At 37.9% G+C, this 14,851-nt stretch overlaps 1 protein-coding gene and 1 pseudogene across 1 annotated transcript; one reads left to right on the forward strand and one right to left on the reverse strand.

The window, feature by feature from the left end:
• Positions 1-726: 726 nt before the first annotated feature.
• Positions 727-10,295, forward strand: BAAT (bile acid-CoA:amino acid N-acyltransferase). Its single transcript, XM_025360014.1, has 3 exons — positions 727-1,261; positions 3,438-3,640; positions 8,785-10,295. Exons 1-3 carry the CDS (start codon positions 751-753, stop codon positions 9,370-9,372), a joined length of 1,302 nt encoding a protein of 433 aa, XP_025215799.1. The 5' UTR covers positions 727-750; the 3' UTR covers positions 9,373-10,295.
• Positions 10,296-10,549: 254 nt separating this feature from the next.
• Positions 10,550-13,355, reverse strand: LOC112607699 (annotated as a pseudogene).
• Between the last annotated feature and the right edge of the window lie 1,496 nt (positions 13,356-14,851).

Here is a 14,851-nt window from a genome sequence, read left to right on the forward strand (position 1 = left end):
TATTAAGTAAAGTACCCAATAGGTAGTTTTTCAGCCCTTGCCACCATCCCTCTCTCCATCCTCTTGCAGTCCCCAGTGTCTACTGTTCCCATTGTCCATGTGTACCCAATGTTTAGCTCCCACTTATAAGTGAGAACATGAGGTATTTGGTTATCTGTTTCTGCATTAGTTCACTTAGGAAATGGCCTTTAGCTGCATCCACGTTGCTGCAAAGGATATGGTTTCATTTTTTCATGGCTGTATAGTATTCCTCTTCCATGATCCCTCTATTTTTTTATGTTCTGTTGCAGGTAAACTCTTGGATGCAAAGCATTCTGTTTCCAGGACTTGGGGAAGGGATTAGCGTGAAGTCAAATGTCTCATATATATAGACGTTCAATAAATAACCATGTTTTCAAATCCAAATCTCATTTTTATCCTCTGTTGTACTTGATTTTTTTAAAGGTTCTGTTTGACAGGTTGTGTTATCTTCCTAGATATATTGATACCATTCATGCATATTTTGGCTGCTGCTTCTTTAACGCTGGTTCATTATTGTTACAAAATTTGTCAGCTTGCTTACTGTCTTCTAGAAATTCGTTGAAAGCTCTCAGGTGTCTTGTACTAGAAGATTATATCAGGAAATTTCTAAAGAACTAGAGGGTTAGAACTGACTCTTAAGTGGCCTGAATGCTGATTCAATTCATCTTTCATCAACCTTTATCTCTACTTTATTTTACTGCTCCTCTTTCTTTATTTTTTGAGGTTTTGATGAAGATATTCCTGAAGAATCATTCCAGGTGCCACACTAAAAAAATGATCCAGTTGACAGCTACCCCTGTGAGTGCACTTGTTGATGAGCCAGTGCATATCCAAGCTACAGGCCTGACTCCCTTTCAGATGGTGAGTTTTCAGGCATCACTGGAAGATGAAAGCGGAAACATGTTTTATTCTCAAGCCCACTATAGGGCCAATGAATTTGGTGAGGTGGACCTGAAGCATGCTTCTTCACTTGGAGGGGATTATATGGGAGTCCACCCCATGGGTCTCTTCTGGTCTCTGAAACCTGAAAAGCTATTAACAAGACTGTTGAAAAAAGATGTGATGAATAAGCCTTTCCAGGTCCAATTAAAACTTTACGACTTAGAGTTAATAGTGAACAATAAAGCTGCCAGTGCTCCAAAGGCCAGCCTGACTTTGGAGAGGTGGTATGTGGCACCTGGTGTCACACGAATTCAGGTTCGAGAAGGCCGCCTTCGAGGAGCTCTCTTTCTCCCTCCAGGTGAGTAGAATTACTCTGGTTATTGTTATTCTTGTTTTTCCACTTTAAATGCATTATCTCTCTAGAAATTTAACTTGAATATGGATAATACCTAGAGCACTGCTTCCTGCCTTACAATCAATGTTAACCTTGGGTCAGAACAAGAATGTGGTAATATTCCACTCCAGCTCAAGTTTCTTCTCAATAATTCTGAAGCTTGTCTAAGAATGTGACTACATATAGTTTATGGAGTCCCTACATTATGGACTTTACATAGCTTTGGATTTGCTAAATTTTTCTGGATTGAAGTCTGGCTATATGAAGACCCTCATCTTGATGTGATGGAAACCATATCCCAGATCCTTGTGCAGGCTCTGTTAGGTTGAGTTTCAATTTAGGCGTTGGTTATTACCTTGTTGCCACAACAAGCTGGAGATAAGATGGACTGAAAGATTGCAGCAAATATAGAGGATGCAAGAAATTTTGTACCCTGTAGCTTCATAAATATTACATATTTATAGATTATTCCATGAATCTAATAATATAGCATGCTTCCTAATGGCTATAAAACTTATCAGAACACTCATAGTTTCCCACAGAAATCTCCAAATACCGATAACTAAGTGGTTTAAACATCTTTTGGTACATTTCTCAGAGTTTATTGTGGGGCCAGATAAAGCAAAGTTAATTTCTCAGAAGAAAAGAAGCAATAAAAGCTTTCCTTTCCAAATTCACCATAACCCATGCACTTGCTCAGATAAATCTGAATTTTTTAAATACCCAGTAAATAGCATGTAGACCACTTTATTATGGGTAGTGATCAAGAATTAAATGGCACAAATTGCTGTACCTCTATTATCCTACCCCAGTTAAAAATCTGTTTATTGGTACAGGCCTTCCATCTTGGGATGATGTGCTGGTTTAGGGTGTGCTGTTTGGGAATCCTCTTGAACATTGCATGTGCTGGGTCTCCTGCTTCACGTGTGTTTTCTACAGGGGAAACAAAAGAGAGCTGAGTTGTGTGAGGTTATAAGGAGGTTGAGTCGGATCACAAATATTTCTTGACTGTAACATTCTTCCAAGATAAAAGACTCAGTACTTTTAAGTGTTTCCCCATTCTTGTCAATCAGATGGTAAAAACATCCTTATTCATTTATGCAAATGATAATTTAAAACTAAGATATATTCAACATCACTTTATTTCTTCTTTATTCATTGTAATTAATTATAGTAAGTTAAAAAAAATTCCCAATACTCCTTTAAATCAAGCCACTCATTTCAAACATGCATGGGATCAGTCTGTCTTAGTTAAAATCACTTATAAAAGAACAGAATATCCCCAATAAGTGCATCGTAAGTTTCTTTCAGTGTGTAGGCTCTGCTTTATTTTGGAAGAAAGCTGCCTATACGGAGTGAGTGTAGGATGATACTCTGACTGTCCCTACTTTTTACCATGTGTCAGCCTGCAGAAAATAAACATGGTGGTATTGAATAAAAGGGCTCATCATTGACATATGCTTAGGTGTAAGATTTCATCACTGTATAGTCAAATGAGTGTAGCAGAGCAGTGTTAAGTCAGGATTTTAGCTAATACAATCATTGCAAAAAATTTTTTTGAGCCATAGATTTCTTTGAGAACCAAATTAAATCTGTGGAACCTCTCGTAAGTAAAATTCATCTATAAGTGTGTGTGTCTATATATATATATATATATACACACCATATTTTGCATATATTGTAATTTCAGGATCTCCATGGATTTCCTAAAACTTATCTGTATACTTCTTTATAGGTTAAGAAGCTCCAGCCTAATTTCTATGCCTTTCTTTACAACAAGAGTATAGAAACTACCATGAATTCCCATTTCCTGGGCTGCAGACAGTAAATATGTCAGTGAATGTAGTTCCTAGTCAAACATCTAGATATTGTATTCCATTGTATAGTCAATGGGCCTTAATTCTGCCCCAGGGAGAAGGCTAAAACTGTTGGAATCGTATTTGAAAATTTAAATGTTAATTTCAAAATTATATTTGAATATAATTTTGCATTTCTGCTTTGTCTTCTCATGCTTTTATTATCTTTATTTTATCTTTTCTTTTATTATCTTATAATTTGCATTTCTGCTTTGTATTTTCAAGTTTTTCTTATCTTTTCCACACCTTCTCTTCATGTACAATTCTGTTTTGTTATTTTTCAGGAGAGGGTCGCTTCCCAGGGGTGATTGATTTGTTTGGTGGTTTGGGTGGGCTGCTTGAATTTCGGGCCAGCCTCCTAGCCAGTCGTGGCTTTGCCTCCTTGGCCTTGGCTTACTTTAACTATGAAGACCTGCCCGCCAAACCAGAAGTAACAGATTTGGAATATTTTGAGGAGGCTGCCAACTTTCTCCTGAGACATCCGAAGGTAATTTTTGCCTTTTCAGTAGGTTTGACTCCCTGGGGTTTTTTGTTTTTGTTAAGAGACAGTGTCTTGCTTTGTCACCCAGGCTGGAGTGCAGTGGCATGATCTGACACTTGGCCAGAAGCCAGTGCCTTTTGATACTACGATGGGCACAGGCTAACTTCCTATGCATTTTGTCTTTCTGAGCAAAAGACACTGGATGAGAAATAAATCATGTGAATTATAAATAACATGGGCATGAATAGAATTTCAAGTTCACTGAGAATCGTACTTGGAAGTTAAGAGAAGTCATAGGATATTATGGTTATTTTTTAAAAAGGGACTAGCTGGGTGTGATGGCTCAAGCCTGTAATTCTAGCACTCTGGGAGACCAAGATGGGAGGATTAATAGAGGCCAACAGTTCAAGACAAGCCTGGGCAACATAGCCAAACTCTTTCTCTATAAATACTAACAAAATAGCTGGGTGTGGTAGTGGGCACCTGTAGTCCCAGCTACTCAACAGGGGCTGAGGAGGAAAGATTGCTTGAGCCCGGGAGGTTGAGGCTGCAGTGAGCCATGTTCCTGCCACCGCACTCCAGCCTGGGTGACAAAGCGAGACTCTGTCTCAAAAAAAAAAAAAAAAAAAAAGGATAATGCGTGCAAAATACTTACATAGAACCTGGCAATACTAAGCGCTCAAAGATGAACAAATGTTAGACAAAACTTTCTATGATCTGACTTCATACTTCTTCAGCCTTATCTTATAGCTCTAATTATTAACTAGCTCTCATTTTTCTCATCACTATACTTAACTGGACAGATAATCTGTATTTCTTTGAGGAATGAGTCTGAATTTTTAGTTACTTGTGAGCCCTTACACATAACACTATAGTGCTTTCCAATCCATATGCCTTTTAAAATTTTAAAACATGTGCTTTGCTACTATGATATGGGATAGAGTTGTAGTTTATTAAACCTTGTTAATTGCCCAATATTTTTTCTTTCCTTTCCTTTTTTTTTTTTTTTTTTGACAGAGTCTTGCTCTATCGCCTAGGGTAGAGGCAGTGGCACAATCTCAGCTCACTGCAACCTCCACCTCCCAGGTTAAAGTGATTTTCCTACCTCAGCCTCCTGAGTAGCTGGGACTATAAGTGTGCACCACCACACCTGACTACTTTTTGTATTTTTAGTAGAAACAGGGTTTTGCCATTTTGGGAAGGCTGGTCTCAAACTCCTGACCTCAAGTGATCCACCTGCCTTGGCCTCTAATTTTTCTTAATAAGAATTGAAATAAAATTAAATCTCCATACTACATGGTTTTTTATATAAGGATCACCAAAATATAATCAGGTTTGCAGAAATAAGCAACAATTACTGACAATCTACTGACACATTGAACATTTTAAATGGCTATTTTTGATGCATATAATGGAACTGCCCTTGAACTGTCAGTCAATATTATCATTGTGAGCCTTCTTCTTGGCTTAGATGAGAAGTGGAGAGGTTATGTGATTCTCTTTTTTCACTGTCTTTGCCTCGTTCCCCTTATATTTGCTACATGACTTTTTCATCACTGTCGTTGCCAATGTCACATAGATAGCTAGTTAATGATTAATCCAGGCCTGGAAACCAGATTTTTTCCCCCAGACTCTGAGAAATTCCATTAAACCTACTTCACATTGTCTCTTCTGCAGGATGATAGAACAGAGATCTTTCTTGCGGGTCATATTTCTCTACGTATTGATTTTAAGTAACTTCTAAGAACTCAAAATTTCTTGATCCCAAATTTTGTGGTAGAAATTGTAACAAGAGTTACTGTTTTGACAAGGGCCAGAAACATATTAAAAGGCCTGCACAGATTTGAGTCATGCTTTTTTGTTCATTCATGTTACACTTGCTTTTAGTTTATCTTCCATGGCCAAATCCATTCTGAGTTCCCATCTTTCCTTACCATAACTGTCACTCTCTATCTTTTATATTAAGCTATAGGACTGGGGCAGAAAGGTAGGTCAAAGGGTACAAAGTTTCTGTTAGACAAGAAGACTAAGATCTGGTGATCTATTGCACAGCATGGTGATTATAGTTAATAATAATGTATTGTATATTTCCAAATTGCTAAAAGATTAGATTTTAAATGTTCTTACCACAAAGAAATGGTAAATTTGTGAGGTAATGGATATGTTAATCAGCCTGATTTGTTCATTCCACCATGTACATATGCACTGAAATATCACATTGTGCCTTATAGATATGTATCATTATTATTTGTCAATTAAAAATAAAAATTAGGCTGGGCACAGTGGCTCATGCCTGTAATCCCAGCACTTTGGGAGGTCGAGGTGGGCAGATGACCTAACCAGGCAATTAACAAAGTTTAATAAACTCCAATTCTATCCCATATCATAGTAGTAGATCAGCCCGGCCAACATGGAGAAACCCCATCTCTACTAAAAATACAAAAATTTGCCGGGTGTGGTGGGGGGCGCCTGTAGTTCCAGCTTGGGAGGCTGAGGCAGGAGAATTGCTTGAACCTGAGAGGTGGAGGTTGCAGTGAGCTGAGATTGCGCCACTGCACTCCAGCATGGGCGACGGAATGAGACTCAGTCTCAAAAAACAAAAATGAATAATAAATAAAAATTAAAATTAAAAAAATACAGAATTTCAGAGCTTGAAAGGAACTTTTAATTGATTCAAGCCACCCCTCTTAAATATACAGGGTAGGAAATAAAGAGTATATATGACTCATTCCATTTGTTTATTTTTTTTCCCCTCTTACCCTAAGAATTTCTCACATTTTCATCAGCTTGTCATGAGTTGTATATTGATTCATGTGTTTCTAAGTAGTAGGGAAAATATCCCAAACATTGGTTTATAAAATGCCTGTAAAATATAGAAGATCAATTAAAATAAATACAGGAAGTCAACAAAGGTTTTAGAAAAGTGATGCTTCTCTCTGGGACTCTGTCCTTGCCAGGAGCCAGTGCTCAAGGAGAATCAGAGCTTTATTTTGTGGCACAAAGAACGATTTTCTTTAACTCCTCCTTAGAATTCCCAACCAAATTGGTAACTAGGAGCAATACATTCAATACTCAAAAATAACTCTTGAACATGTGGTTTCCTTTTCATTTTTACTGGTGTTACCTTAGTTCAGGACATTATAATTTCCTGCTTATATCAGTGCATTAAGCTATGGCTTTTCTGCCTCCATTTATGCAAGTCACAGTTGTAAAATGGGCCTTCCTAGAACACAACTATTTTACTCACTTGCTTAAGAGTCTCCCTATTTATTACAGGATAAAATTCAGGCTTCCTAGCATGTTAGACAAAACTTCCTAGGATCTGACTTCTGTGTACTTATTCAGTCTTATCTTATGCCTATCTTTAAAATTTGTCCTAATTCTCCTCCTTAGTTAGGAAAAGAAACTGAAGATGCTTAATCTATCTTTCAAAGCTATGCACCATAAAGTTAGTGTTTTCTGTTCCAGACTTATTATGTTATTTCCCACCTTATATTCTAAATTAAAATAATGAAGAACTACTTGTGGTTCCTCTAAATGCCTTGCTCTTCATTGCCTCTCAGTTTTCGCATGTGTTTCTCCCATGGTGAATACATTAGGAATGTTTTGGCTACATTTCCCAGAAAAGTGGCTGATGGTGGCTTAAACAACATCAACATAAGGCATCTTATTCTCTTACATAACAGATTTGGTGATAGATGGTTCAAACTTTGGCTTAGAAACTCAGTGTAGTTTTTGATCAAGGCGATTAGATTGACATTTCTGCCATTTTCTAGCCTTACTCTGAAGATCACAGAATGACTCTGGCAGTTTTAGGAATTAAGTCAACAGGCCAGTATACTAGTCTGAAAAGAATGATCATAAACATAGGCTTTCTCTTCATGATTCTGTGTCATTTTGCATGGCGGGGGAAAAAGTCCTTAGGTAGAATATGTTGGCCTTAGAAGAAAGGCTGAGAAAGGGAAATAGATTAGGATCCCTCAGAATTTATCCATTGGGGCTGGATATATTGCTACACCACACAAAATCAAGGTCATATTAGCTTTGAAATTCTGGAGAATGGCTCCGGTGTAGGCAACTAACAGTGTCTGCTATACTCAGCATAGAATACCATTCCTTCTTGTTGACTTTATTTTTATTTTTATTTCTTGAGACAGGGTCTCACTCTATTGCCCAGGCTGGGGTACACTAGCACAATCATGGCTCACTAAAGCCTTGAACTCCTGGGCTCAACTGATCCTCCTACCTCAACCTCCTGAGTAGCTGGGCCTACAGGCTCACACCACCATATCCAACTAATTTTTTAGTTTTGTAGAGATGGGGTCTCACTATGTTGCCCAGGCTTGGCTTTCATTTTTTGATACGAAGACTCATTTTGTTTTGTAGCCCATTTCCTCTGAGAGCCTTTCTTTGATCCTGCCTTTATTCCCTGCTAATCTGGGTTGGCAGTCTAGCCTATATGCAGTCTTATATCATAGAATTTATGAGGCTCCAATCATGTGTTGTGTTTCTTTTTTCCTCCTGTCTCTTCATCTGGCAGTGAGTTCCTTAATGACAAGAGATTGTTAGTTTTCTGTCTGTGACTCCCAGTGCTTGCCTTAGGGTAGAAGATTTAAGGATGCTTATTTGATGACTGACAATGAGGGAGGAAGCTGAGCCAAGCCTCCTTTATGACATTTTTCTCTACAATGAGAAAACTTGGAAAAACCAAAGCAAATCTAGAATCCTCTGTTCAACTCTATCCTGTGATCTCACTTTCTTTCTCAGTCTCTTCCTACAAGGTGCCCTTTCCTCTGAAGGGAGCTCAGAACTGGTGCAAGAAAGTTTACCAATCATCTACACCCTGACCCACATTATTCACAATGGCCACCTGCCATTTCTTATGACATTTGTATTTCTTTAGGGCATTTTAAACTCAGAACCTAACACAATGCTGAATCCATAATATACAGTCAGTAAAGCTTGACATATTTTTGGAGTATTTCTTTTGAATACATATTATATATTCCAGAAATCTATATCTAGGGATGTGGGTAGGATTAATACTTGCTTTGTTCTCATTAGCCATTGAAGTTCTTTGGTTGTTTGAGATTGTGGAGTTTTCCTAAATGAAGGATAGAATAATTTCTCATTTCTATTATATTTTTCAGGTCTTTGGCCCAGGCGTTGGGGTAGTCTCTGTATGTCAAGGAGTACAGATTGGACTATCTATGGCTGTTAACCTAAAGCAAGTCACAGCCACGGTACTTATTAATGGAACCAACTTTCCTTTTGGCATTCCACAGGTGTATCGTGGTAAGATCTATCAGCCCTTTCCCTATTCTGCACAATTAATATCCACCAGTGCCTTGGGGTTACTAGAGCTCTATCGCATTTATGAGACAACTGAAGTTGGGGCCAGTCAATATTTATTTCCTGTTGAAGAGGCCCAGGGGCATTTCCTCTTCATCGTAGGAGAAGGCGATAAGATTATCAACAGCAAAGCACATGCTGAACAAGCCATAGGACAGCTGAGGAGACATGGGAAGAACAACTGGACCCTGCTCTCTTACCCTGGGGCAGGCCACCTGATAGAACCTCCCTATTCTCCTCTGTGCTGTGCCTCAATGACCCGCGATTTGAAGTTACACTGGGGAGGAGAAGTGATCCCACACGCAGCCGCACAGGAACATGCTTGGAAGGAGATCCAGAGATTTCTCAGGAAGCACCTCATTCCAGATATGACCAGTCCACTCTAAGAAGACTAGATATTCCTAGAAAATAAAGAAGCACATCTCTTTACCAGGACCTTCTCTCAATTTTCATGGCGGAATGTCTCCCCCAACTGCTATATACATTTTGTATTAATTTTAATGATTAAAAAGAGCATAGGGTAAAAACCTGATATTTCACTTATACTGCATAACAAGCTACCAAACTGGACATGGTGGATAAATCATAAAACAAATCATTTTACTTATTATTTACATGACTTTTCTTTCCATCAGGTCTTCTAAATAGGACTGAGGTATAGTACCCTGGCAAAAATAAGAAAAGGCAAACAAGAATAGCACCAAAGTAACAGATACCTAAAACCAAATACCATGTCAGAACACACTATATAGTAAGAATTCATCGGATTAGAGCTGCAGGAGAAAGGTAATACTAAATTATAATCATTTTAGTGATATTTTTCAACTTCACCACAGTAACTTTGCAACATCATTTTTCATTTGTGGGGTAGTAAAATTCATGTCAAAAAGGAAAGAAGGAATAGAGGAAGTCAGTTAGTTCATTGCAATAAATTACTTCTTCAGTTCTTAAAAACATGCCCACTGGCACATAATTGAGACATAATAACTAAGACTAGAAGAGACTTGGTTTAAGTTATGAAGCAAATTAAAATGGAAAAGACAAGAAAATAGAACCAATGAGGTTGAAAATGCCCCTTACTGAAAATCTGTATTAAAAATAAAATTAATAAAGCAAAAAATAAATATAGAAATACAACTCTGCTAGTACAGGCTAACCTGGGGAGTTTGATGAACTGAGTGATTGGGTCAACTGTCACTGTACTTCCATAATGAATTTTTTCAGTCATGTTAGAGTAGCACATGAATGTGAGCTCTATTAGGACAGGTACTATATTTCCATAAGACCCAAATAGTTACTGTACATCCCATAAGTAAAAAATACTTTAGTTTGATAACCAACAAAATATATGAAGACTCCATGTAATTCAACCACATGATTGTTGTACAGTCCTTTGCAAATATTAAAACTTTTTTTGCTATAAGGCTTTGATCATACAATTCTCTAGCAACATAACTACCATCTAGCATGTACCACATTTTGCAAGCCTTTAAGTTCAACAATCCAAACTGTCAATTTGTATTTTGTACAAATGCAGTATCCTTGGGGAATATAGTGTGTCAGTTAAATATCTAGAGACATACAAACATCTGCTAATTCATCTCACTGCGATGGGTCATTCTGATCTCCATCATCAACCCGTTTTTCATCAGCTTCTCCTACTTCATTCTCCTCATAGTCTTTATCATGAGGGATTCTGTATCCTGTCTCTCATCTATACTTTCTTGCCTTCCTGGCTGTGATTTATTTGTACAGCCTACACAAAAACCATAGGGTCAAGATCCATGTCTTACTCCAACACTGGCTGCTAGCATGATCTTCTTACATACCATATATTTGCAATTTTATCCTTCTTATGCACCAAGAAATGTTTTCTTCCATGTTTTCTTCAAGTGTAAAAAATCACAGCTAAATGACCTCACTCATGTATAAATAAGCAAGTGCCTTTTTAGTGTTGCATTTGGCTGCATAGCTACAATGATGGCATTTTAACTTATTCATGATTGGAGATGATGATATGGTTTGGATATTTGTTGTGCCCAAATTTCATACTGAAATGTAATCCCCAGTGTTGGAGATGAGGCCTGCTGCGAGATATTTGGGTCATGGGGGTGAACCCACATGGCTTGATACTGTCCTCATGAGAGTATGATAGTGAGTGAGTTCTCAAGAGATCTGACTGTTTAAAAGTGTATGGCACCTCCTCCCTGCCCTCACACTCTTTCTTGCCTCCTCTCTCGCCATGTGAGGTGCCTCCTCGCCGTTCACCTGCTGCCATGACTGTAAACTTCCTGAGGCCTCCCCAGAAGCCAAGCAGATGCAAGCATCATGCTTCTGTAAAGCCTGCAGGACCATGATCCAATTAAATCTCTCTTCTTTATAAATTACCCAGTCTCAGGTATTTCTCTATAGCAACACAAGAACAACCTAACACGAATGATTCACCATTTTCCCAAGTTTCTTGTTTTGGCCAAGATTCTGGCAATAATCCATATTTGAAATCATTTGAAGGACCTGGTATCAATTGATACTTGAAATCATTTGAAGTATCTGGTATCAACTCATACTTGAAGTCACTTGAAGTGCCAGGTGTCAAACCACACTTATTATAAAATCATGTGAAGTTCTAATATCACCTCCATCTTGATTAGACCCAGCTTCAGCTAATACATTCTTATCATCATCCAGCCCTGAAAGTAGAGCAACATCCAAATCTGGTTCTTCCAAGGTTTCTACTCAAATATGAGTAGCATATTTTCCCCTGAAAAGGCAATAGGTGGCTGCATCATTGAGTAATCTTCCAAATTTGTTTCATTATTAGATGATGTATTATAAATAAATCTCTTTGTAGTTTGGTTTTTCCTCCATGTTTCCCAGTTTCTTGAATTCCCTGGGAGCCCATATGATTCCCAGCAAACACTTGTTTGACCTTTGGATTTGTTTTCAGCCATTTCAGGAGATGCATTCTGGACCCAACTATTGTCATTCACTTGGTAGTTTTCTGTTTGGCCCTTGTTGACATTACAGCCATCATTTTCAATTTTTATATTACTTACCAAATTGGTAAGATTTAATGTTTCCCCCAAATTGGCAATTTTTTGATCCCATGATGAAGACAGACCATCTCTATTAACTGAGGTTTGTTTGTTTGTTTGTTTGTTTTTTAGACAGTCTTGCCTGTCACCCAGGCTAGAGGGTAGAGGCAGGATCCTGGCTCACTGCAACTTCTGTTTCCCAGATTCAAGCAATTCTCATGCCTCTTGAGTAGCTGGGATTACAGGCATGAGCCACCCTCCTTGGCTAATTTTGTATTTTCAGTAGAGACAGGGTTTTGCCATGTATGCCAGGCAGATCTTGAACTCCTGGCCTCAAGTGATCCATGTACATTGGCCTCCCAAAGTGCTGGGATTACAGGCATGAGCCATTATGCCCAGCCTGGTTTTCTATTATTATAGTCCACAACTGCAGACCCTGGAACTTCTGATTTAATGCTTATATTTAATCTTTAATAAATTTAGGCATCTTTAATAAAATTTCAGCAAGTTTGAAATTTCACTTGTTTGAAGATAGGTCACTATCATTATTCTGGCTTGTGAGCACCAGGTTACCAGAATATAAGAAGTCCACAAAGACTGAAAAATTTTGACTCCAGCAATATCTAAGTGGGTAGTATTATTTTGGTTAGGGCTTTCTTAGCTTTTAACGCTATATAAAGTCTTAAAGAAATGGCTGCCAGCAACCAGGATGTTCTTAGGAGCCTTACAGATTTTCTGCTTACTAGAGCACTGACACCACAAAGGATACCTTTCTTTTTTAGTTCATTTTGTTGTCACAGAAGTTGACAGCAGTATCACTTCTCATTTGGTCTACTAGTAAAGTCATAGTACCCCTCCTCTGATGGTATTGCTGACTCCTCGGCATTATCTCCAGGGAGTTTGTACTCAACAGAGATGTGGTACCACAGAAGGGTTTTCTTGTTGTTATGGGTCCCCCAAGAAAGGTCATCATGCCCCACTTGGGGATGGTTCAGACTTCCGTCATCCATGGGGGTCGTTTGGCACCAACCTCAAGATATAAGGCCAGTATCCTTGGAATATTGCAGCAAGGGAATGTGCTTGAGCTACAAGGTCTTCGAGGAGCACTGCAGCTTCTGCACTAGAGACTTGGACTGCATGAGCAGGAAGTTCTAGACAGTCTCTCCTTCACCAGCTCCTACACTACTGCCCTTCACAGAGGAATGTCTTTGATCTTTTACTGTAAGAAGGAAGTCACAGCAAGAGAAGACCAAGAGGACTGAGAATGGTCGCCTTAACTTTAAAAGGGAAAAATCGTTTCCTCTTAACCCAATATCATATACTGAGAGTCCCATATTTGTAGAAATGAACTTAGAGTTCTACCTGACCTAAAATATTCCAGTTTGCAATCATAGCAATACGTAAGGGAAAAAAAGCTACCACCAATAAACTACAGAATACCCTGGCTTATAAAACAGACATGAAATGAATCAAAGGTTGATGTTTGTTGAGGTCCTAAAACTCAAATTAAATATGCTTAGATCTCTCATATTTTAAAATAGTAATGCAATTGTTATTGGAAAACTAGATCTGGGAAAAGAATCTATTAGTTTAAGGCAATATGGAAGTTGATATGGATATAAGATCATAGAATGGGTCTACAATCAATAATTCAGCAAAAGCTAATAAAATTAAATAAACTTATTTTTGCACTTAAAAATGTCCAACATTTTGGCATTCTCAGCAATGAGAAAGGAACCATATGAAATTCACAGAATTGCATCTTGGGGACACAGCCATGATGAGGGGATTGTGTATCTCTAGAGTAGGAGCTGGCAAACTCTTTCTGTAAAGTATTAGATAGCAAATATTTTCAGTATTGCAAGCCATAAGGTCCCTGTTACCATTACTCAGCTCTGCCATGATAGCACAGCAACACCTATGGATAGTATGTAATGAATGACTGTCTGTGTTTCAATTAAACTTGATTTATGGACACTAAAATTTTCCTATAGTCTTTGCATCACAAAATAGTAATTTTCTTTTTATTTTTTCTCCAAGTATTTACAAATGTAAAAACCATTCTTAATCCACAAGCAGTACAAAAATAGGCTGTAGGTTATTTGGCTTGCAGGACATAATTTTATGGTCATGGGCATAGTGAAATCCAAATAACTTTGTCCAAGGTCAACTTTGAGGGGTTTTCTCTAAGGGGCAAGTCATAGCCCAAATATTTCTGAGCAACTAAATTGCAATGTATGGAAGTGGAAGGTGATTGGTGGATAATTAAGGTGAAGATGGATGACTAGAAATATATTTTGAATCATTTTGTAGGTAGGTGGGGAGCCAGTGAAGAATTAGAGTAGTGGAAGTAACTTGAGGACACTTTGGTTGTGTGTGCCTAAACTCTTTTCCTTCTATCTGCTTTCTGATACTCCCTCTGTTTAGAGTAAAATCATTCCATTTGGTTGAGTGAGACTAATAGCCTCCCTCCTCTCTCAGTTATATAAGTGGTCATATTTCATAGACCCACTCAATAGGAACATCTCCTTTGACTATATGAGTAATAATCATGTAATGGCTAACACCTGCCGTCCAAAGTTATATAATAGTTGTAATAATGGGTGTAATTTTCTTATTTCCTGTTTTGGACTTTAGGAGGAATGTTTTTGCCTATATAGTATGATGTTGGTGTTTGGCCTCATGTATGTCACTTGATTTATAGTCTATGAAAAAATTTTTTAAACTAAGAATTTTTGAATTGTTTTTCAAGTGTCTTTTTATCATCATCAGAAATAATTTTATGTTTTTTCTCTGGATAGCTAAATGGAATAAATTATTTTTTAGTATT

This window comes from Theropithecus gelada, chromosome 15 (genome assembly GCF_003255815.1).
Source record: "Theropithecus gelada isolate Dixy chromosome 15, Tgel_1.0, whole genome shotgun sequence".
NCBI lineage: Eukaryota > Metazoa > Chordata > Mammalia > Primates > Cercopithecidae > Theropithecus > Theropithecus gelada.

Excerpts from the sequence above, each read along its gene's own strand:
- BAAT (XM_025360014.1), top strand. The coding sequence starts at position 751 with ATGAAGATATTCCTGAAGAATCATTCCAGGTGCCACACTAAAAAAATG. Across the intron at positions 1,262-3,437 it reads AGCTCTCTTTCTCCCTCCAG|GAGAGGGTCGCTTCCCAGGG; the intron begins GTGAGTAGAATT and ends GTTATTTTTCAG. Across the intron at positions 3,641-8,784 it reads TTCTCCTGAGACATCCGAAG|GTCTTTGGCCCAGGCGTTGG; the intron begins GTAATTTTTGCC and ends TATATTTTTCAG.